We start from the raw sequence: 22,905 nt of genomic DNA, 5'->3' as shown, positions 1-22,905 counted from the left end.
CAGAGACTGTTTACTAGTGTGTCAGTCCCTTGTATGGATCCTAAAAGCCACAAGGTTTTGGGGGGGGGCAGATAAAACAGTTTTTCATAATGCCTAAAATTTACTTTTCTTTTTTTTTTTAAAAAAGAATTTACTCTCTTGGGAGCTGAAGAGATGGCTCAGTGGTTAGGAACACTGGGTGTTCCTGCAGAACACCCATGTTTGAATCCCAGCACACACATGACAGCTAACAACTGTCTGTAACTCCAGTTCCAGGGGATCCAACAGCCTCTTCTGTCCCCCGCAGGCATTGCACAACATAGGTGCACTTACCTATATGCGGGTAATACACTCATACAAATAAAATTAAATAATAATGATAAATATAAATTATTTTTATAAAAGAATTTACTCTTATAATTTAAAAATTGTGAGTGTATGTGCCACAGCACTTATGTGGAGGTCAGAGGATAACTTTGTGGAGTCGTGGAATTGTTCATATTCACTCTTACTGAGTTCTGGGGATCAAACTCAAGTCCCCAGGTATGAACAGCAAGCATCTTAACCTACTGAGCTTTTATAATTCTCAAGACATTTAAGCTTAGGCCAGTCCTACCTTTTGTTTTTTCAAGTTAAAGCATCTAAGACTAAAACAGGTTTGCAGTACCTGTCTTTAGCGTTACGAAATCCTAGGTGGTAGTAGTGGATCATGAAAGCTACAGGTTTGGTCTTTGCTGTCTTCTACTCACAGATACCTAGTCAGATGTCCAGTCCATTCATAATTGTTATTTTTAACTACTAATTGACATACTGATCACTGGGAAAACAAAAGTTTACCCATCATGGATTTCTGGTTGTTTTGAGGGGTAAAGGGTGGTGATTTTCAGTGTGGCTGGGTTTTTTGTTCTGAATTGTTCAAGACTAACAGCAGTTTTCTGTGATTCCAAAGTTTTGCTTTTAAAAAAATATTTTTTAATTATTTTTATTTTATGTGTATGAATGTATTGCCTGCATGTAAAGTACACCTGTGTTGTGCAGTGCTCACAGAGGTCAGAAGAGGGCGTTGGATCCTCTGGAACTGGAGTTGTGAACCGCCATGCGGGTGCTCAGAACCAAACCCTGTTCCTCTGCCAGAGCAGCCAGTGCTCTTAACTGCTGAGCCATCTCTCCAGCCCCAATTTTTTTTTAATGTAGAGAATTCCTGTCTTACCTCCAGTAAGGCAGTGAATTACTTTGACTTATTTCGGTTTTGTTGTTTTTGGATTTGGCTTTGGCCAGGGTCTCTGGTGCCCAGGCTGGCTTTCAACTCCTGCCTCAGTCTCTTCATTAGCTGACACTATAGGTCTGTACTGTCCCACCCAGCTCCATGTCCAGTTTTTACTGCTTCTTTATCCTAGAGTATGGGAGAGAAACCGTGAAATAATGTTGTCTTTGAATAAAGAAGAGAGCTAGATGGAAGTAAATACGCAGGTTAAATTTTTTTCTCACTTACTCCGCTCCACCCCCACCCTTTGTTAGTGTATATTAATTGTACAAAACGAATGGTGGCACACGCCTTTAATCCCAGCACTCGGGACGCAGAGGCAGGCAGATCTCTGTGAGTTCAAGGCCGGCCTGGTCTACATAGTGAGTTCCAGGACAGCTGGGGCTACAAGGGAGACCCTGTCTCAAAAAGACCAAAAAAAAAAAAAAAGATAGGTTTCATGGTAGCGTTTTCATATATACATTTTACTTGATTGTATTTACATACCTGCCTGGTCCCTTGTTTACTCAGTTTCTATAGTTACCTTTTTTGGGTGGTGGTTTGAAACAGGGTCTCCCTGTAGCCCCAGCTGTCCTAGAACTCACTATGTAGACCAGGCTGGCCTTGAACTCACAGAGATCTGCCTACCTCTGCCTCCCAATCGCTGGGATTAAAGGTGTGAGCCACCAGGCCTGGCTTTTTTTTTTAGGATAAAGAGTCTTACTTTATAGCTGACATGCCTTCAAACTTCTGTTCCTCCTGCCTCAGCCTCTGGACTGCTAAGGTTACAAGTGTGTAGCACCTATTTATTTTTGTATCCTTATTGCCAACTATGATGCCTGGTATAGAGTGACTACTCCATAAACAGTGGTACCTGATTTTGAATTAAAGTTTCCTAGCATCTTTTTGTTGGCTTAAAGAGATTTCTATCTAGGTTTGAATTGTAGTGACCTAAGTCCTGCCTTTCCTGAAACTGTTGACCTATTGTTCCTGTGTGATTATTATTGGTATACCCCTTTCCCAGGGTTGACTGTTTGGATGATAAATTTTATAGGTACCCTATGTATAACCATATTTAAAATGTTTCCTTTTCTCAGGCAGAACTGCACTGGTGCAAAGTAAGGTGGTGGTTCTCAACTATACAAGTCCAGCATTATCCTTCACTTACCAACTTCACTTACTATCGGTTCCTTACCACACCTAGTATTTATGTAGCTCTTTTTGAGGGTTTTTTTTTTTTTTTTTTTTGGTCTTTTTGAGACAGGGTCTCCCTGCAGCCCTAGCTGGCTTCAAACTCACAGAGATCCACCTGCCTCTGCCTCCTGAGTACTGGAATTAAAGGCGTGTGCCATCATATCTGGCTTATGTAGCTCATTTTAAAAGTTTTTTGTTTTTTTTTTAAGGGCTGAGGAGGTTCTGCATTGGTTAAAGGGCTTGCCAGACAAGTCTGAGTTCAAATTCCTAAAACCCATGTAAAAGCTGGAGGTGATAGACCAGCATCTTTTATCCCAGCTGTGGGAAGGGAAGCCAAGGCAGGAGAATTGCCCCAAACTCAGGGGCCAAATAGTTTGGCATACACAGCAGTGACCGAGAAACCATGTCCTAAATAAAGAGGAAGGTGAAGAAGATACCTAAGGTTGTACCTGACTTCCACATTAGTACTGTGATATTCTCATATTCCCATGTATGCATGCATGCACACACATTAATAATAATTTTTGAAGTCATAATTCTAATGAAAGCTTTAAAACAAATAGTTGGGGCTCGAGAGATGGCCCAGTGGTTAAGAACACTGGCTGCTCTTGCAGACGACCTGGTTCAATTTCCAGCACCCACCTGGCAGCTAACAACCATTTGTAATTCCAGGGGATCCAACACCCTCTTGTGACTTCTGTGGACATTGCATGACACAGGTGCACTTTCATACATGCACACAATACACTAATACACATAGAAATAAATAAATTTTAAAAAAACAGTCACCTGCCCCAGAGGTGCCACCTTTCTTTCATATTTTAAATAGTACCTAGATATTGCTTTTGTTTTGTTTTGTTTTTAACTTTTTATTTTTATTTTATGTGTATGGGTGTTTTTGCCTGCATGTATGTAAGTGCACCCATGTCATACAATCCCTGTGGAAGTCAGAAGAGGGCATTGGATCCCTGGAACTGGAGTTAAGGACAGTTGTTAGCCACCATGTGGTTCTGGGAATTGAACCTGGGTCCTCTGTAAGAACAGCCAGTGCTGTTAACCACTGAGCCACTCTCCAGCCCCAATATTGCTTTGATTTGTGAATTATGGATATCATTAAATGTTAAGAAAATTAAGGATTTAACTTTATGTTTCACACATTCTCTGCTTCCTGATAATGCTTAATTTTTTTTCTGAATATACTGTTAGGGCTTTTCCAACAGAAAAGTTAATTTTAATGTAAGCCCCCCCATATACTCACCACCTGGATGATATCGTTAGCATTTTATTAAAATTGCTTTACTGCATATTCATTCTTAGGGTTGTCTGTCTGTCCCATCCCGTGTTCTCCCCGCCCGCACCCCCCCTCCAGGGTTTTAGTAAAATCAGTTGTTGGTATTTTGTTGGTTTGGTTTTTTTTTGTTTGAGATGGTCTTCCTGTAGCCCTAGCCAGCCTGGAACTTACTATGTAGACCAGGCTTCTCGATCTCATCGTGATCTGCCTGCCTCTGCCTCTACCTCCTGAGTGCTGGGATTAAAGGTATGCATCATTACACCCGACCTGAATTGTTTTAGTTGTGCTACTTTTATTTCTAATACTTCTTTCCCTTAGTGTCATGGTTAAACTATACAGTTGTGAACCCTCCTAACAGCATTTCATAACATTGTGTTTCATTACATATGTAATGATGATCCCAGATTATAATGGAGCTGAAATTTCTACTACTTAGTGACATTGTCATCTTTGTTGTGGTTGTCACACATTGCTTACATTTTTGTGGTGGTGCTGGTTAAAAAAATAAGCCATCAGTGCTGCCAGTCCTATAAAACTATAGTATATATAATCATGGGTAGTATAAAATACTTGATAATTAGTGATTGTTACTAGGTTGTGTGTATATACTATGCAATATTTTTATTGCATCTTATTTTTTATTGCATTTTATTTATTGCTTGTGTGTGGAAGTGGAAGTCAGAAGACAGCTTGCAGGAGTTGGTTCTCTCCTTCCACCATTGAGACCAAGGGTCAAACTCAGGTCCTCAGGCATGGTGGCCAGTACTTTTACCTACTGAGCCACCTCGTTGGCCCTATTGTGCTGTATTTTTATCATTATTTTAGTGTACTTCTTTTTGTTTTGGTCTTTTTGAGACAAGGTCTCCCTGTAGTCCCAGCTGTCCTAGAACTCACTATGTAGACCAGGCTGGCCTTGAACTCACAGAGATCTGCCTGCCTCTCCCTCCCGAGTGCTGGGATTAAAGGCGTGCACCACCACGTCTCACAAGGAAAGTGGCCCATAAACCAAGCATGGTGGCACACACCTATGGTCCCAACACTTGGGAAATGGAACCAGGAGGATCAGGAATTCAAGGTCATCCTTGACTGCATAGGAATTTTGAGGCCACCCTGATCTACATGGGGGAGGGGGGCACTGTAAAACAGTATGCTGTGCTACCATAGCAGCAACCTCATTCATCTCATTTAACACTTCTAAATTCTGTCAAGTCTGTGTTCAGTGTTTGACTTGTCTCATCTATGTACCGCCTAGGTTTGTACAAACCTACTGTGATGCTCATGCAATAGTGGTTCACCCAGTGCTTATTTATTGCTCATTTGGGAAGCTTTCATTAAATTCTCTTGTTTGCTACGTCTTTGGTATCTTTCAAGGTTTGGAGATTTAAGAAAGTGAGAGCTAGGCATGGTTGTGAGTACCTGTAAACCTAGCACTTAAGCAGCTAAAACTGAAAGATAATGAGCTATATGGTAAGACCCTGTCTCAAAGAGAAAAGTAAAGAATGTGGTTGCCTTTCCACATTAAAAATTGGGCATTAAGGACTGAACCTATTGTAGTACATGGGCTGAGTTTTTTCCATTAGAGAACCACCAGGTGTCAGTATTGAAGTTTTTCTGGATTCAGTCAGAATGTTCAAAGCAGAACATTTTTTTTTCTTGTCATTAGTTTTCTTGAGGACAGTCTTTTCCTTTTTTTTTCTTTTGGTCTTTTTGAGACTGTCTCTTGAGTGCTAGGATTAAAGGCATGAGCCACCATGCCCAGCTGAAGCTGAGTGTTTCTTGCCTGTGGTTCATCTTTTCATGTATTTTAAAAGTATTGTTGGCCAGAATGTAGAATTTCCAAGTAACTCTTTAACTCCCTAATATTTATATTTAACACATTCCTTCTACTGGGTCTAGTGTCTGAGTTGAGCATTTCCAAGCCATTTAATGCTTCAACAGGTGGTTTCTAGAGGAAATTAACTTTTGGAAAGGGATTAATTAGATGAGGGCTTCTGAGAACTAGAGATGCATCTGACCTTCTTTTCAGCCCTGTCTTCCCCACATGCCTACAGACTCCATTCCTCTTCTTCCTGGTACTTAGTGTCTCCTGGAATTCTGTGAGGCTTCCAGTCAACATCTTGCTAGGGAGAGTACTTGTTGATCGCCTAGTGTAGATTTAGCTAAGCACTGCTTGTTCCTTTATTCCTATTTTCTTCTCATCTTCTGAAGAACTGTTGAACTCTTTAAATACACTTTTTTAAGTATTTATTTATTATTTTTATTTTATGTGTATGTGTGTATTGCCTGCATGTAAGTAAGTGCACCCGTGTCATGCAATGCCCTGCAGAGGACAGAAGAGGCTGTTGGATCCCCTGGACCTGGAGTTACAGAGAGTTTTTAGCTGCCATGTGGGTGCTGGGATTTGAACCTGGGTCTTTTGCAAGAACAGCCAGTGTACTTAATTAACCACTGAGCCATCTTTCCAGCCCCCTAAATTACATTTTTTATTTATTTTTTGTTTTTGTTTTATGTGTATGTGTGATTGCCTGCATATATGTAAGTGGACCATCTGAGCAGTGTCCACAGAGACCAGAAGAGAGCATTGGATCCCCTGGAACAAGAGTTAGAGGTGTTTATAAGCATTTATGTGTACTGGGAATTGAACCCAGGTCCTCCGGAAGAGCAGCCAGTGATCCTAATCCCTGAACCATCTCTCCAGCCCCTCTTTATTTTTTTAAATGATACTGTATATAACTGTAAATGCAAAATTATATCACTTGTCAAAAATTAAAGCTTATAAAATATAAGTACAACTCTGTTAACAAATTGTAGCCCATATTAGGGCAGATGCTTTTTTTTTTTTTTTTTTTTTTTTTTTTTTTTTTCTTTTTTCTTTTTTCTTTTTTTTTGAGTCTAGATCTCCCTATAGCCCCAACTGGCCTGGAACTCACAGAGAGCCCCCTGTCTGGGACTGAAGGCATGCACCACCATGCCTGGTGACAGACACATCCTTAATGTGACCAAGATTAAAAGAGAATTAGGAATTATGACTCTTTTACTCTGTGATTGAGTATTTGAAGTTGTGCCACCTAAAGTTTCCTTTGGGGTTGTATACTTTTTGAGGGCCAGTTATATTGTGTTTATTTTGTACTGATTACATATAGGTGGCTGATCTTGAAATCATTGACAATAGTGGTATAATTTGCAGTAAGGGTTCTAGTTAAGAGTCATTTTAGTCTTTAATGTGTAAATACTTTATATAGTGATTCCTGTGAGCTAAACACTGTTATAAGCATGTTTAACTCATTATTCTCAAGACAACATTATACCGTGTAAAAATGTTAGGTCACAAAAATGGAGTCAGGATTTAAAACCCAATAGTAGTCTGGTCTTAGGAGTGATCACTGTATGCATACTGTCTCTAAAACACTAACCAACAAATTAGTGCCTATTGCTTTCTGTTGCTATAAGAAATTTCTAGAAATTTAAGAAATTGCCAATATTACCAGGTATGGTGATGTGTGCCAGTAATACCAGCATTCATTCAGGCAGCTGAAGCAGGAGGATCTTGAGTTCAAGGCCAATCTGAGTTATATATTGAAGCCTTGTCTGGAAAGAAATTGCCGATACTAACATCCTACCTGATTTTAAAGACTCCAGGCCTCTTTCTAGTTAAAAATTCCAAAGGAGCCCAGTTTTATCTTTAGAACTCTACTAAGATACTATCTACTAACTTTTCTAAGATACTAAAATACACTGCTTAATTTGCTAGCTAAAAAGATAGAGATGGTAACAAAAGAATAACTTTGCCTACTGTTCTCTAAGTTTTGTCTTAGTGAAGCTGTGTATTTTACATGTTGTGTGCATGCCTTTGTGTTCCTGTCAGAATCTCCTGTGTAGGTGGCTGTGACTGTGGGGTCCAGCGGTCCTCTCCCATATTCCCCAAGTGTCCCTCATTTGCTTTTCGAAACTGTATTTTATCCTGGAACAGATTAGGCTAGGTCCCAGGGATCCACCTGTCTCTGCCTTCTCAGTGCCAGGATTGCAAACATGTGCCGCCATGCCCATCTTTTTATGTAGATGCAGGAATCAAACTCAGATCCTCATGTTTGTGTGCTAAGCTCTTTACACCAACCCAAAACATTTTATCTTAAACTTAATATGTGTATTTCGATTAGATTTTACTTTTAGCACATCTTTAAAACTTTATTAATTGGGGAAATGCAAATCAAAACTAGTGAGATACAACCTATCCCAGTTAGAATGGCTAATGTCAAAAAAATAAATAAATAACAAATGCCAGCAACAGGAGGGAGAGAAAGGACATTTCATACCACTGGTGGGAATGTAAATTAATGCAGCCATTGTGAGGAATGGTGTTGAAGCTCCTCAGAAGAATAAAGATACGGGGTGGGAGAGATGGTTTCCTCATTAAGACACACTGGCTGCTGTTGCAGAGGCTCCTGGTTCAGTTCCAGGGCACCCAGTGCCCTCTTCTGGCCATCGTGGGCATTGCATGCACGTGTTGCACTTAAATGCAAGCACTCAGCCATATATATAAAATTAAATCAAAAAAATTTTTAAGATTAAAAATAAATCTACCAAATGATCCAGCTAACCCTCCTCCGTGTATATATAGCTAAGGGAAATTAAATTGTCTTATCAAAGAAATACCTGCACTCCCATGGAGTCAGCCTGCTTGTCCATCAAGGGATGGCTGCATAAGAAAAACCGTGTGTGATGAGCATCAGTCAAGCATAGAGAATAAGCTAGGTGTGCTGGCACGTGCCTCTTAAGTTCTCAGGTGGCGGGCAGGAGGATGGCAGTCTTTAAAAAGAGAAGAACTGTCTGAGTGTGGTGGCACACACAGCGGAAGCAGGTGAATCTCTGAGTCTAAGGCCAGCCCGGTCTACAGAGCAAGTTTCAGGCCAGCCAGGGCTACACAGTGAGACCCTATCTCGAAAACAAAATAACTTTTTTTTTTCTTTTGGTCTTTCTGAGACAGCCATCAGGGAAATTCAAATCAGAACAAGATCGTAATTTATAATTACAGGCTTTTTATTATCAAAAAGATAATGTGGAGCTGGAGAGAGAGCACAGCAGTTAAGAGCATTGACTGCTCTTGCAGGAGGACTGGGGTTCAATTCCCAGCACCCAGATGGCTGCTAACAACTGTCTGTAACTTCAGTTCCAGAGGATCTGACACCCTCTGATCTCCATGGGCACTGTACAACATGGGTGCATTTACATATGCAGACAGTACACTCACACACATAAAAATAAATATTTTTTCAAAACAAAAAGGTAATGTGGGTCAGTGAGGTGACTCAGTGAGTAAAGGTGCTTGCCACCAAACCTGACAACCTAAGTTTGATCCCCAGGACCCACATGGTAGAACTAAAAAAGTGACTCCTGCAAGTTGTCTGTATCCGTAAGCAAGCAAGCACACATACACACACACACACACACACACACACACACACACACACACACACGCACAGAGTAAAACTTTTTAAAATAAGGACGAGTGTTGTGCAGCATGGCAAGAAATTATAACCCCTCGGATATTCTAGTTAGGAACATAAAGTGGTATAGTTACTGGAAAACAGTCTGGTGGCTCCTGAAAAAGTTTTAGAGGAGCTGGTGAGGCGACTCAGCGATTAAGAGCACTGGCTGCTCTTTCAGAGGACCCAGGTTTGATTCCCAGCACCCACTGTCTGTAAATAACAGTTCCAGAGAATCCAACACCCTCTTGTGACCTCCACAGGCATTGCACATATAAATACATGCAGGCAAAACACTCATGCACATAAAATAATAAATACATTTTTTAAGTTATAGGTAGAGTTACCATGTAACTGAGCAGTTCCTCTCCAAGAGGAATATATCCAAACAGAAACTCATACATAATTGGTCATGACAGCATTATACATAATAGCTCAGAAGTGGAAATAGGGTGGACAGAATGGCTCAGCAGATAAGAGTGCTTCACAAGCTTAGAGACCTAATTTTGATTCCTGGACCCCACGGTGGAAGGAGAGAACCAACTCCTGAAAGTTGTCCTCTGACTTCCATGTGCACTACATGGTACATGCATTCTCTCTCACACACACATTAATAATGAATCTAAATACTTACTTTATGTGTAGAATGTTTTTGCCTGCATGTATGTATGAAAGTGCACCCATGTCATGCATTGCCCTTGAGGCCAGAAGAGGGACATATCCCCTGGAACTAAAGTTACAGGTGCTTGTTAGCGTCCTGTGGTGAAGGTGTTGAGGGGCTGGGAAAGCGGGTCCATTAGTAAAGTGCTTGCTGTGCAAGCTTGAGAACACAAGGATCACATCCAGTTAGAAGCCAGGTGCAGCAACCTGTGCCTGCAATCCCAATGCTGGGCGTGGGGCGTTCAGACAGACACATTTCCTGGAGCTCGTGGCCAGCCAGCCTAGCCAAATCAGTGAGTTCCAGGATCAATGAGAGAATGTATCTCAACAAAGAAGGTTGAGAGTAGTTGAGAAAGATACGCAACATCAACCTCAGGCCTCTGCACACGTGCACGCACGCACACACAGAAATATTGATACTGAAACACGGTGAACCCTGCATATTAAGTGAAAGAAACCAAAGACACATCTATACTAAATGATAGTATTTTATGAAATGTCCCAAATAGCTGAATCAGTAGGAACAGTAGTGGCTGGCAAGAGAGGAGAGGAGCAAAGAGGGTGAGAACCGGTTGCTGACGGGTGAAGGTTTCTTTGGAGGAAGATAGAATATTCAGAAGTTTGTGTGGTGATTGCATAACTGAATATGCTAAATGTGTCACTAGAAAACGTAGATTGTATTGTAGGTGAATTTATTTCAGAGCTGTGTAAAAAAACAAGGAGTTAGTTAATAGCTATGTTGGTTAATAGCTATGTTGTTACCAAGTCAGCTTGCAGGTCAGATTTCTGTTAAGGAAATTATGCCCTGAGCAGATACTGAAATCTGAAATTTTTCTGTTTTTGCTAGTATGTGAAAATAGGTGCTGCTGGGATGATGGCTTAGTGAGCCTGCACCTGCACCCTAGCCCCACATTAAAAGCTGGTCATAGCTGCATGTGATTGGAATCCCAGCGTGGGGGTGGAGGGGAGACAGGTGGATCCCTGGAGTTGGCTGGCCGCCAGCCTAACCAAAATGGGAACTTCTGCTTCAGCGAGAGACCCTGTCTCAAGGCAGCGGGAGTGATAAAAGGCACCGACACCCGACTTCACGAGCGCGCACACACACGCGCGCGCACACACACACACAGAAGTCATCAGACTCTCTCTCTTTTCAGAAAGGAGAAGATGAGTACGCCAGTGTTGATGCCATTGTGGTGTCTGTGGGTGTCGATGAGGAGATTGTGTATGCCAAATCAACTGCCCTACAGGTAAGACATGTACAACACTTTGCAATTTCTGGGTCTAATAGCTGAGTAGTAGAGAATGTGCCTAGGGTTTGGGAGGCTCCATAACTGATCTCTAGTAACACACACACAAAAAAAAAAAAAAAAAAGTCAGTTGCTCAGTCCTGTCGGCTGTGTTTGGGGTACTTAGTAATACTAGCTTGTAAGAAAGAACAAATGTGGACTCTTTCTACCATCACATAAATTTCAATTGGATTTAGAATCTAAGGAAAAAAGGAATGTATAAATTAAAATAAATTTAATTGCATGTAACAGAATACCTTGAATAACAATGGGTTGAATGAAGTGTTTGTATGTGTATAATTTGTAGGAACCCAGGCCTTTTCTAGCTCTTGGCTCTTCCATTGTGCTCACGATGCAAAGTGGCTGCTGGAGCTCCAGTCATTGTTCCTGTATTCTAAACAAAAATACAGAAAGGAAAGATAGGCAGCCTTCCTCTTTTAAAGACCCACTTGAAATCTCACACAGTGCATCCACTTACTCCTTATTGGCCAAGATATAATCTAATAGCCCCATTTAACTGGAAAAAGGATCAGAAATAGAGTCTTGCTGAGCATTAAGCCCAAATTAAAAATACCAACTCTGTTTAAGAAAGAAGAAAGACATGTATTATGGGTAGTCAGCAGTCTTTGAAGAGGTAGAATGCTTAATTCCCTAAGGGTGTTACTATGTACTAAGCAGTGATAGGTAGTTTCCATAAATGCAAGTTGTCTAGGAATCGAGACTGTAGCTCAGTAGTGGAGCTTGGCTTCCTAAGACCCTCCCTGTATTCCATCTTCAGTGCTAGGAAAATACAGAAACACAAATTGTCCAAATGCTTTGATGTTTTTTAACTATGAAATATTTTGAGCATATAAAATAAGATGAAATCATATATCAAACCCCCACATACCAATTATTTGGTTCCAATAAATTGTCAATTCCTGACCCAGGTTGTTTTATTTGTATCCCTATCAAAGCTATTCCACCCCAGACTTAAAGTTTACCCCAAATATCTCATTTTATCCATAATAAATATTGTTATATGTAAATACTGTTGCTACTGTTGTCTTTTCCATAGACATGGCTCTTTGGTTATGAACTAACTGATACAATTATGGTCTTCTGTGATGACAAAATCATCTTTATGGCCAGCAAGAAAAAGGTGGAGTTTTTGAAACAGATTGCCAACACTAAGGGCAATGAGAATGCTAATGGAGCCCCAGCCATAACACTGCTCATACGAGAAAAGGTGAGGGCCGGTAAGCAGCCGGTCGTGACGTGGTCACAGGTGCTTTAGAATATTTCTGAAGTGCATGAGGAAGTTGTAGCTGCCTGTGGTTGTAATCACAAGGTTGTGTCATGTCTTCATTATTGGTAGGAAGAAGAGTTTAGTAACCATTAGTTTGGCAGCAAAACAAATGGTTGTGGGGTTCCAGTGAACACTAGCTTAATCTGACCATTTTCAAGGATGCTGTTGTTTTCATCAAAATACCTTAATTAGAGCTCATAAACTTAGAAATCCTTAAGTAAACATAGCCATAGTCATGCTCCAAAGTTTTCTTTGAGTATCTGAGTTTCCTAGAATGGGTAATAGTATTGTGAGCTTATGGCACTTTTACTTAAGTAAAAATACCCAGAGAAATTTCTTGTCAATATTCAGTATGCTATAGTCTGCCTTAAAGAAGTAGTGTGCTTAGCAGAGAAGTCGTGTTCTGAGCTTTAGAGTTTACTCTGCTTATTACTAGGTAGAAAATAGAAGTCTCATTCTAACACTAACATCTCCTTTCCTGGGGCATTGATAGAATGAAAGTAACAAGAGCAGCTTTGACAAAATGATTGAAGCCATTAAAGAAAGCAAGAATGGCAAGAAAATCGGAGTGTTCAGCAAAGACAAGTTCCCTGGAGAGTTCATGAAGAGCTGGAATGACTGCCTCAACAAAGAGGGCTTTGACAAAGTAAGAGTTCTGGTGGAAAGGACAGGAGACAGAAAAACGTCCTTTGGCTAAGTAATAAGCCAGTTTAATTTTCCATCAGAAAATGAGGCATTTAAGAAATAAATAATCCAACCACTTTAGAGTTAAATTTAGAAAAATCTCTTGTCCAAAAATATTTTTGGGTCCCGTCCCCATCGTTGTCTCGTTCTTTCCCGCCCCATTCAGCCTTTACAATCACCTCTGGAGAAAGAAGTTTACATTTGAAGTGGTACATTGGCTTAATGTTTCTTAGAACACACAGAAGACCTCACACAAAACTTTTTTATTTTGTGTTTGGTTTTGTTTTTTGTCTTTGACACAGGGTCTCCCTATAGAACGGGCTGGCCTGGAACTCTGTAGACCAGGTGAGCCTGGAACTCACAGAGATCTGCCTGCCTCTGCCTGCCAAGTGCTGGAATTAAAGGTGTGCACCACCACTACCCAGCATACAGCTTTTTTTAAGTGTTTATTCAGTTCAAGAGGAGAGTGAAAATTCTGCAAATAATGTTGACTCAGTAATTAGATAGCATCACTGATAATTTTCAAGATGTGTTTCTTGAGCAGTTCTGTACATTAACATGAGAAACTCCTATCACTTTGACTGCAGATAGATATCAGTGCCGTTGTGGCATATACCATTGCTGTGAAAGAGGATGGTGAGCTCAACCTGATGAAGAAAGCAGCCAGCATTACCTCTGAAGTCTTCAACAAATTCTTCAAGGAAAGAGTCATGGAAATAGTTGATGCAGATGAGGTAATGGAGACAGGGAGGGTCTTTGAGCATTTTAAGGAGCAATGCTAAGTCACTACTCTGCTACTAGCAGGGTTTTTGCTTCTTTGGAACTTTAGCACTAAAGTTGTAACTCTGCTGTCTCTCCTTCATAATAAATAAACATGCACTATGGTTTATTGAGTTTACTCCTGTTACCTGAGAGCCCTTGGAATAGCTCTAAATTCTGTGAAAGCTCTGAATCTCCTTTGTGTGTGTCCTTATGTTATCTGGTACAGACACTACAGAGGATATCAGGATGCATTTTTCCTTTAGATGATAGCATCTAAACACCCAGTAGCTCTGTGTTCTACCTTCTATTAAGTGACTTTATTTCTGGGTACTCTTAGAAAGTTCGACATAGCAAACTGGCCGAGTCTGTAGAAAAGGCCATCGAAGAGAAAAAATACCTAGCCGGGGCAGACCCTTCTACTGTGGAAATGTGTTATCCTCCGATCATTCAGAGTGGCGGCAACTATAACCTTAAATTCAGTGTGGTGAGGTAAGTACGGAAACTTGTCAGTACAACAACCAGAGCATCTTGACTTTTTGCCCGTTTTTCTTAAACTTTTTCAAAAATTCAAAAGAGACTAAATAACCAGTCTGCCTTATATAAATTCTTACTGTGTACATGTTTATTTCACATGGTTACTTCTTACATTAGCGTTTGATTATAAGCAATTTTTCCAGATTATTAAAAGGGGGCTAGAGAGATGACTCAGCAGTTAAGAGCACTTCCTGCTGTATGTGAGGACTAGGGTTCAGATCCCAGCCTCACACCAGGCAGCTCATCAATACCTTTTACTCCAGCTTCAAGAGATCAAATGCCTCTTCCTGGCTTCCATGGGCACCTATGAACGCACATGGACAGACAGACACATATACAAATAAATGAATAAAAAGTTTAAATGCTGGTAAAATGTAAAATATGATGAACAAAGTAAATGGTATCAGCTATGCTGTCAGGTAATTCTTCTTTTTGGAGAGAGGTGTCTTTTTGAGACAAGGTCTCCCTGTAGCCCCAGCTGGCCTGGACTCAAAGAGATCTGCCTGCCTCTGCTGGGATTAAAGGCATGTGCCACCACACCCAGCGATCTTTTACATTTTCATAATGTAGTGTTTACCTGTCATTGAATTTTTATCCTAAAACTTTTGGTCACTAATCTTTACTCCAGAACCTTTAAGTGGTATGTTTGATTTAAAAAAATAGTTACCAGGTTTGGTGACACAAGCCTTTAATCCCAGCACTCTGGAGACACAGCTGGGCAGGTATCTGGGAGTTTGAGGCCAGCCTAGTCTACATCCTGAGTTCCAGGACATCTAGGGCTACGTAGTGAAACCCTGTCTCACACACACACATGCACTTAAATCTATTTGGCCAGAGTTTGAGACTATAGCAAAGGAAATAGCGATTCTGGATATTGTATGCCTGTGATACTTTGCTAGTTTCAGTAATCAAATGCTTTCTTCCTTTGGTCTCTAGTGATAAGAACCATATGCATTTTGGGTCCATTACTTGTGCCATGGGTATTCGCTTCAAATCTTACTGCTCCAACCTTGTTCGTACCTTGATGGTTGACCCTTCTCAGGAAGTTCAAGAAAATTACAACTTTTTGCTCCAGCTTCAGGAGGAGCTGCTAAAGGAATTAAGACATGGTAAGATTTCTCAGAAAAGACAGTTTGGAAATCATATGACATTGGTGTTTCACAGTCCTCCTGGATCAGTGATTCTCTGAGAATTAATGACTTTGGGGCCTGGGGCTGTACTTCAGTGGTAGAGCACTTTCCTGACCAAGTGCAAGGCCTTTCGGTCAGTCCCGCACACTGCCAAGAAAACGAACAGCTTTGGTCTCCAGCACCCCAAACATGATTGTATAGCTTGTTAAAGTGCGCATTTCCGTTTCCTCTTTTGTCAGATTCTACACTCCGATTCACTCTTTGAGAAATGCTGCTGTAAGGGATTTAATAGGAGAAACACTTTACATGATGTTGTGGTTGTTTTCCTCTGCAAGATACTTATTGTACTAACTCTTCTGTCTTCCTCTTAGGTGTGAAGATATGTGATGTCTATAACTCTGTCATGGACGTGGTTAAAAAGCAAAAGCCAGAACTACTAAACAAAGTTACAAAAAACCTGGGGTACGTTGTGATGTGCATTGTCACTCTTGAGTTCATTTTTATGATTCCCAGTCCATACTCTTAGATCAGCTGATTAATTTCACCAGTATTTGGGGGTGGTGGGTGGGTGGGTGGGTTGGTTGGTTGGTTGGTTGGTTGGTTGAGGCAGGGTTTCATGTAACTCATGCTGGCCTGGCCTGTAGGCTCCCTTTGTGGCCCAACCTGGCCTTAAGCTTTTGAGCCTCTTGTCTTTATTTCCCAAGAGCTCGGTTACAGTCATGCACCATCATACCTGGCTCACCAATATTTTTGGGTGGGGTTTTTGTTTGTTTTTTTTTTTTTTTTTTTTTTTTTTTTCTTTTCTTCATCAGTATTTTGGACTAACGTGTATGTGCCAATCAAATGGTGTTATCAGAGAAAGGAAGAGTTGGGTACACTTCCCAGTGAACAGGATTTTTCTAGGTCATTAATATGGATCCAACCAAGAGGTTTTTTTTTAGGATCAAATGAACCAATTTACAAATTAAATACTCTAGAATGTCCTAATGTATTAATTTTTAATCCTAATGTATTAATTTTTTATTTTAATCCAGTGTTTATCAAGTGTAGTTAATCATTAAATAATTGCAACTGTCAAATAACATGTCATAGAACAAAGAGCTTGTAAGGAAGCAAGTTCTAGGCAGTCTCATTAGTACATAGTTTCTGGTTATAACGGGTCTTATTGTGGTTATCTGTATGCTTCTGAAAACTGCCTCTCAGTTCTGTTAATACTGTCTTGGTAATAGATCCCCTAATACTCTGCTAAATTATAGGAAAAATCCTAACTGGATTTCATGGTATAGGTTAAGTTTGAGTAAATAAGTGAAAATTATTTGTGTATATTGTCTTTATAAATGTTTTATGAAATAATCATGAAGCTCTTTTTCTTTTTAAAAATTTCTGTGTGTGTGTGCACATGTGCGTGCGTGTGTGTGTGTATGTTTACAGGACAAATTATGTGAGTTGGTGCTTTGTACCTTGAGGAATCTTCCTTACCCGCTGAGCCACCTCATTCGTTAATATTTATTATTTTTGTTTTATTTGTGAGTGTTTTGCCTGCATGTATATACCATGTGTATGCAGTGATTTTTGGGAGGTCAGAAGAGGGCATCAGATCCCCTGAAACTGAAGTTGTGGATGGTTGATAGCCACCATGTGGGTGCTGGGAACCAAACCCATTAACGGTTAGCTGAGCCATCTCTCCAGTCCCCCAGCTTATTTTTTGGTCTTTGACAGATCAGCAAGGGCAGATCATGTTTCCCTATATTATCTGCAAGTTGAAATCACATTTGGGCTATGCTTACAGGTGTTTTAGCCTGTTGCTTATATTTTTCTCTTTCTTTTCAGGTTTGGGATGGGCATTGAATTCCGTGAAGGCTCTCTAGTAATCAATAGTAAAAATCAGTACAAGCTAAAGAAAGGTAAATTTTACATACATGCAACAAGAAATTTTTTGAGTGTTTCTTACTCCTTTTCTGTATAAATCCTACTCCTCACCTCCTTTTGTAACCACAGACTGATCCCCGTTTTACTGTTTTAGGGATGGTTTTCAGCATCAACCTTGGATTCTCAGACCTGACTAACAAAGAAGGGAAAAAACCAGAAGAGAAAACATATGCCCTGTTTATTGGTGACACCGTACTTGTGGATGAGGTGTGCTGCCTCTTAAACTCTGTATTGTGGGCCCTGTGGTATTTCTGGTCTTTGAAGTAGCAGCTAAGTGGAGCAGTCCATAACCTAGACTAGTGTAGTACATTTAGGAATAAACACTCCAGCCCAGGTACATAGAATGATTTAAATCAACCTACTTGAACTTCATATCAGGGATTAATTCCAATACTGGAACTTGATTCTTAAATTTTTGTTTGTGTATGCGTGTTGTGTATGTGACTGTGTCACCGTATGCATGTGTGTGCCAGTGCACATGCAAAGGCCAGAAAAGGGCATTGTCTCTCCCTGAACCTGGAGCTTGCATTTTCTTGCCTAGGCAACCCCTGGCGATCCTGTCTCCCTCAGAGCTAGGGTTACAGGCACTTGTGACCACACTCAGCTTTTGATGTAGGTTCCAGGTATCTGAAGTCAGGTGCCAACAGCAAGCCCTTTCTTTTTACAACTAATCCACCTCCCCAGGCCCATAATTCATTTTAACAATGATATAGCTCAGTGTTCATATTATAAGCTAAGCATCTGTATATATTAATTTGTGAATCTTTGTATTATCTGTGTAAAGTAGATGCTTTCATTATCCCTGTATACAGATAAAGGGACAGAGAAAGCACATATATCACAGAGCTAGGTAACTGAGCTCGATTTCAAATCAACTCTTGCCTAAATGTTAGTTCTCAGTTTATATTTCCTAAAGAAAGACTAGGAAAATAAAGACTTTGTTCTTTTCCAAAGATTTTAAAATCTCTTAAGATTTATGATAATGCCTAGGTATCTGGTAGGTTAGAAAGTAAAAGTGTTTAAATTAGAAGTCTAAATTCCTCTTTATACTCCAGGATGGCCCAGCTACTGTTCTCACTTCTGTGAAGAAGAAAGTAAAGAATGTGGGGATTTTCCTAAAGGTAGGAAAATGACAAGTGATCAGTACAGTGAAGAACTTAAATAACACTGAATTAAAGAAAATGAAATATTTTTATTACACCTTTTCCCACAGAATGAAGATGATGAAGAGGAGGAAGAAGAGAAAGATGAGGCAGAGGACCTTTTAGGAAGAGGTTCTAGGGCAGCATTACTTACGGAAAGAACACGAGTGAGTTGCTGGTTTAGATGACATTGATCTTGTATTTGGCTGTGGTGAAGTACATCTATGATTGATTCTAGCACTCAGCTGGCTGAAACAAGAGAATTACCAGTTGAGGTCCAGCTAGGACCATGTAGCAAGTTCCAGACCAGCCATGACTACATTGTGAGACCCTGACAAAAACAGAATTGCGCTGAGGTCCTGTCATGACCGGCATGCTCTAACCTGGATCCTCCCTTTGCTAGAATGAGATGACTGCAGAAGAGAAGAGGAGAGCTCACCAGAAGGAGCTAGCTGCTCAGCTCAATGAGGAAGCAAAGCGGCGGCTGACTGAGCAGAAGGGGGAGCAGCAGATTCAGAAGTAAGTTTACGCTGAGCAGTGAGTTGTCCTCAGATTATGTGTGACTCCAGAAATGTCTGTGTTTTGTTTTTTATCCCACTCCAGAGCTCGGAAATCTAATGTGTCCTATAAAAACCCATCTCTGATGCCTAAGGAACCACATATTCGGGAAATGAAGATCTATATTGATAAGAAATATGAGACAGTAATAATGCCAGTGTTCGGCATTGCAACACCTTTCCATATTGCCACAATCAAGGTACTAAGAGTCACTGCATCGAGTGTCATCCCTAAAGTTTGTTTTAAATCCTGGTTGTGTCTGCCCTGACAACCCATTAGCTCTCCAACTGCTCTTACTCTCGAGACAGGGTCTCACTGAGCCTGGAGCTCACTGACTGAATAAAGTGACTGGCTGTTGAGCTCTAGGAATGCCCCTGCCTTCCCACCCCTCAGCCGTAGGGTTACAAATGTGCACTACCACACAGCACATAGGTGCTTGGTTCCTTGTATTTGTGCAGCAGGCACTTTACCAACTGAGCCATCTTCTCAGCCTTATAATTTTATAAAGTCTAAAAAGCAGTAAACTTGGCTCTTTTGGCAGTGGTGGTGGTGGTGCTGCTGCTGCTGCTACTAGCTTTGAACCCAGAGCCTTGAGCATGCTAAATAAGCAGTCTGCCCCTGAGCTTTATCTGCAGCCCTTAAACTCATAACTGCCGACTTAAATTTAGCTTCTCTATAATCTAGGAAGCAAACATGTTTTTTTTCTCTCTCTCTTTCTTTGAACAGAATATAAGTATGTCTGTGGAAGGAGATTATACTTACTTGCGAATCAACTTCTATTGTCCAGGCAGTGCTCTGGGCAGGAATGAGGGCAACATCTTTCCAAACCCCGAAGCCACTTTCGTCAAGGAAATGTGAGTCCCCGTGAAACACCCATCCCCGATCCTTGCCAGCTGGAGTGGTGATCCCAGCCTTGTTCTTTCTCCTATTGGCACTTGTTGGAGGACTCTGCTAACTTTATTATATTTTGACTTTAAACTGGTCGCAAATATAAGGAGGTAGATCTCTATGAGATCGAGGCCACCTAGGGCAACAGGGAGACCTTGTCTCAAAAAAACAAAACAAAACAAAAAAAGAATTCTTAAGGACATATTATACTCACCACACATTATTTTGTGATAGAATCCTCAAATGAAAATATGTGAACAGCTTGAATTCCACATTCAAGGAACTGAGGCAAGAGAATTGTGAGTTCAAGGCCAGCATGGGCTACAGAGTGCATTCCAGGCAAGACCTGTCTCAAAAGGAAGAAAAAATTTGTGCCCAAAACTTGATTCTATTCTGTCATGGAATGGGATGGAATAATTGGAAGATGTTATGCCACAATTGAAAAATAGGTGTGAATTTCCCTATTCCAGTAGATTACCTATTTATATATTCCATTTTTAAAGATTTTTTTTTTCTGATTTCTGTATATTCCCACATTTAATACTATTTCTTGTAGAACACATTAAGCCAGCTGGGCATGATAGCACATTCAAAGAGATGTGGTTTTTTGGGGTTTTGTCTTTTTTGAGACAGGGTCTCCCTGTAGCCCCAGCTCTCCTGGAACTCACTATGTAGACCAGGCTAGCCTTGAACTCACAGAGATCTGTCTGCCTCTGCCCCCCGAGTGCTGCTGGGATTAAAGGTATGTGCCTCCACGCCCAGCTCAAAGAGATGGTTTTTAAAAGAGAGAGACTGCTGGTAAAGTGCTTGTTGTGCAAGAGGACCTAAGCTCAGCACCCACAAATTAACAAAACCAGGTGCAGCAGCTACTACCAATAATCCCAGCATTGGGAAGGTGGAGACAGGAGGAAACCCAGATCCTGCTGACCATCCAGTATAGCTAAATCCATGAGCTTCGAGTTCAGTGAGAAAACCTGTGTTTAAAAAGGTGGAGAGGGCTAGAGCGATGGCTCAGCAGATAAGAACACTGTTCTTACGGAAGACCCAGGTTCGAATCCCAGCACTGACAGCTAACTGTCCCTAACTCCAGTTCCAGGGGATCCGACGGCCTCTTCTGTCCTCTGTGGGCATTGCACGACACGGGTGTACTTACCTACATGCAGGCAATAAATGCATACACAAAATAATAAATATTTTAAAAGGTGGAGAATGATTAAGGAAGTTATCAGACCTCTGGGCTCCACATTCACGCTCAAGTGTGTGCATGGCCTCTCATGAACACGCACACAAAATAGATTAAACCAGTTATAAACTATAGTAAAAAATGCAAGTTACCTGCCTGATGAACGTCTATAAATTATTTCCCTCCTTTACAGTACCTATCGTGCTTCAAATATGAAGGCACCTGGAGAACAGACAGTACCGGCCTTAAATCTTCAGAATGCTTTCCGAATTATAAAAGAAGTACAGAAACGTTACAAGACCCGAGAAGCTGAAGAGAAAGAAAAGGAGGTGAGTCTGAACAGACAAAGCACGTCATCGGATGTTTGGGAGCTCGTGTGAGGTTACGTGAGCATTAACATTTTTTAACGGTTTAGGGAATTGTGAAACAAGACTCACTGGTGATCAATCTAAACCGGAGCAATCCCAAACTGAAAGATCTATACATCCGTCCAAACATTGCTCAAAAGAGGATGCAAGGCTCACTGGAGGCCCACGTCAATGGTATGTATGAGTGATCTCTCATGTACCTGAACTATGTATATCTTCAGAACATACAACATGACAGAAGTCCTGGGAGGAGTCTCCTTACATAACTGGATAGCCAGAGGGAAGAGAAGCCTCCGGGCCTGCTCATAGCACTTAGAAGAGATAAGCTGTCTTTGGCGCAGCCTGATGATACTGCTTTGCACCTGTCTGCTTTGCTCTTTTCCCCAGGTTTCCGCTTCACATCTGTTCGAGGAGATAAAGTGGATATTTTGTACAATAATATTAAGCATGCCTTGTTCCAGCCTTGTGACGGAGAGATGATTATTGTCCTGCACTTTCACCTCAAGGTATGCCCTGCCTCCGCCAGCTGAGACGGTGGGCACTGGGCAAAGACCTTTCTCATCTTATGTCATATCAAATAATTATGGAAAGATCACTTGCCACATGAAATCATTGAAGAGGTTTGAACAGTCTGTTTATAAAATTCACAGTGAGTGGCATCTAGAACGTGCTGAGTGTATTTGTCATGTGATGTATGACCATCACAATACACAAGATCTCCAAATTCCTGTTGCTTAGAAACCTTTTCCCTTAGGCGAAACTTTTTTTCTTTTTAATATTTTATTTTATTTTGTGTGTATGAGTGTATTGCCTGCATGTGTGTAAGTGCACCCATGTCATGCAATATCCATGGAAGTCAAAAGAGGATCGATTTGCCCTGGGACTGGAGTTACAGGTGGTTGTAGGCACCATGTGGGTGCTGGGAATCAAACCCAGGTCCTCTGGAAAACAGCCAGTGCTCTTCTAGAGCACGGCCATTTTCAGTATGGATTTTTTATTCATGTGTTTATCACACATAATATCAAGTTTGAGTATGGCATTTTTATACCATGTATCTAATGAATCTTGAGCACATTTACCCCTCATCTTGTCCAGCTCCTGCTGATCCTTTTTCCAATAGCACACTTCTACTTTGGTGTTTGGGGGGTTATTTTGTTTTGTTTATTTTCTGTGACCCAATGACTTCCATTAGGGTTGCTTACAGGAACACAGTTGAGAGAGTATTTGCAGGAACCTGGGCTCGTGGTGAGTGGCTACACCACTGAGGAAAATGTCTCTTCCCTCGTCAGCAGTCTTCCTTCAT

At 40.9% G+C, this 22,905-nt stretch overlaps 1 protein-coding gene across 1 annotated transcript in view; it reads left to right on the top strand.

Moving 5' to 3' along the window:
- Positions 1-22,905, top strand: part of Supt16h (SPT16 homolog, facilitates chromatin remodeling subunit) — a 45,495-nt gene that overhangs the window by 2,407 nt on the left and 20,183 nt on the right. The window contains exons 2-18 of the mRNA XM_008832698.3: positions 11,005-11,097; positions 12,194-12,364; positions 12,918-13,070; positions 13,696-13,842; positions 14,208-14,359; positions 15,341-15,513; positions 15,906-15,996; positions 17,365-17,438; positions 17,558-17,670; positions 18,519-18,584; positions 18,677-18,772; positions 19,009-19,124; positions 19,209-19,362; positions 19,890-20,017; positions 21,428-21,563; positions 21,650-21,776; positions 21,990-22,108. Of these exons, the coding sequence (XP_008830920.1) occupies positions 11,005-11,097; positions 12,194-12,364; positions 12,918-13,070; positions 13,696-13,842; positions 14,208-14,359; positions 15,341-15,513; positions 15,906-15,996; positions 17,365-17,438; positions 17,558-17,670; positions 18,519-18,584; positions 18,677-18,772; positions 19,009-19,124; positions 19,209-19,362; positions 19,890-20,017; positions 21,428-21,563; positions 21,650-21,776; positions 21,990-22,108 (2,109 nt within the window). The remainder of the gene's footprint in view (positions 1-11,004; positions 11,098-12,193; positions 12,365-12,917; positions 13,071-13,695; positions 13,843-14,207; positions 14,360-15,340; positions 15,514-15,905; positions 15,997-17,364; positions 17,439-17,557; positions 17,671-18,518; positions 18,585-18,676; positions 18,773-19,008; positions 19,125-19,208; positions 19,363-19,889; positions 20,018-21,427; positions 21,564-21,649; positions 21,777-21,989; positions 22,109-22,905) is intronic.

The sequence above is a fragment of the Nannospalax galili genome, unplaced genomic scaffold (assembly GCF_000622305.1).
Source record: "Nannospalax galili isolate Female #2095 unplaced genomic scaffold, S.galili_v1.0 scaffold1256, whole genome shotgun sequence".
NCBI classification, from domain to species: domain Eukaryota; kingdom Metazoa; phylum Chordata; class Mammalia; order Rodentia; family Spalacidae; genus Nannospalax; species Nannospalax galili.
Note: the sequence above shows the minus strand (reverse complement) of the source record. Positions and strands in the feature narration are given on the sequence as shown.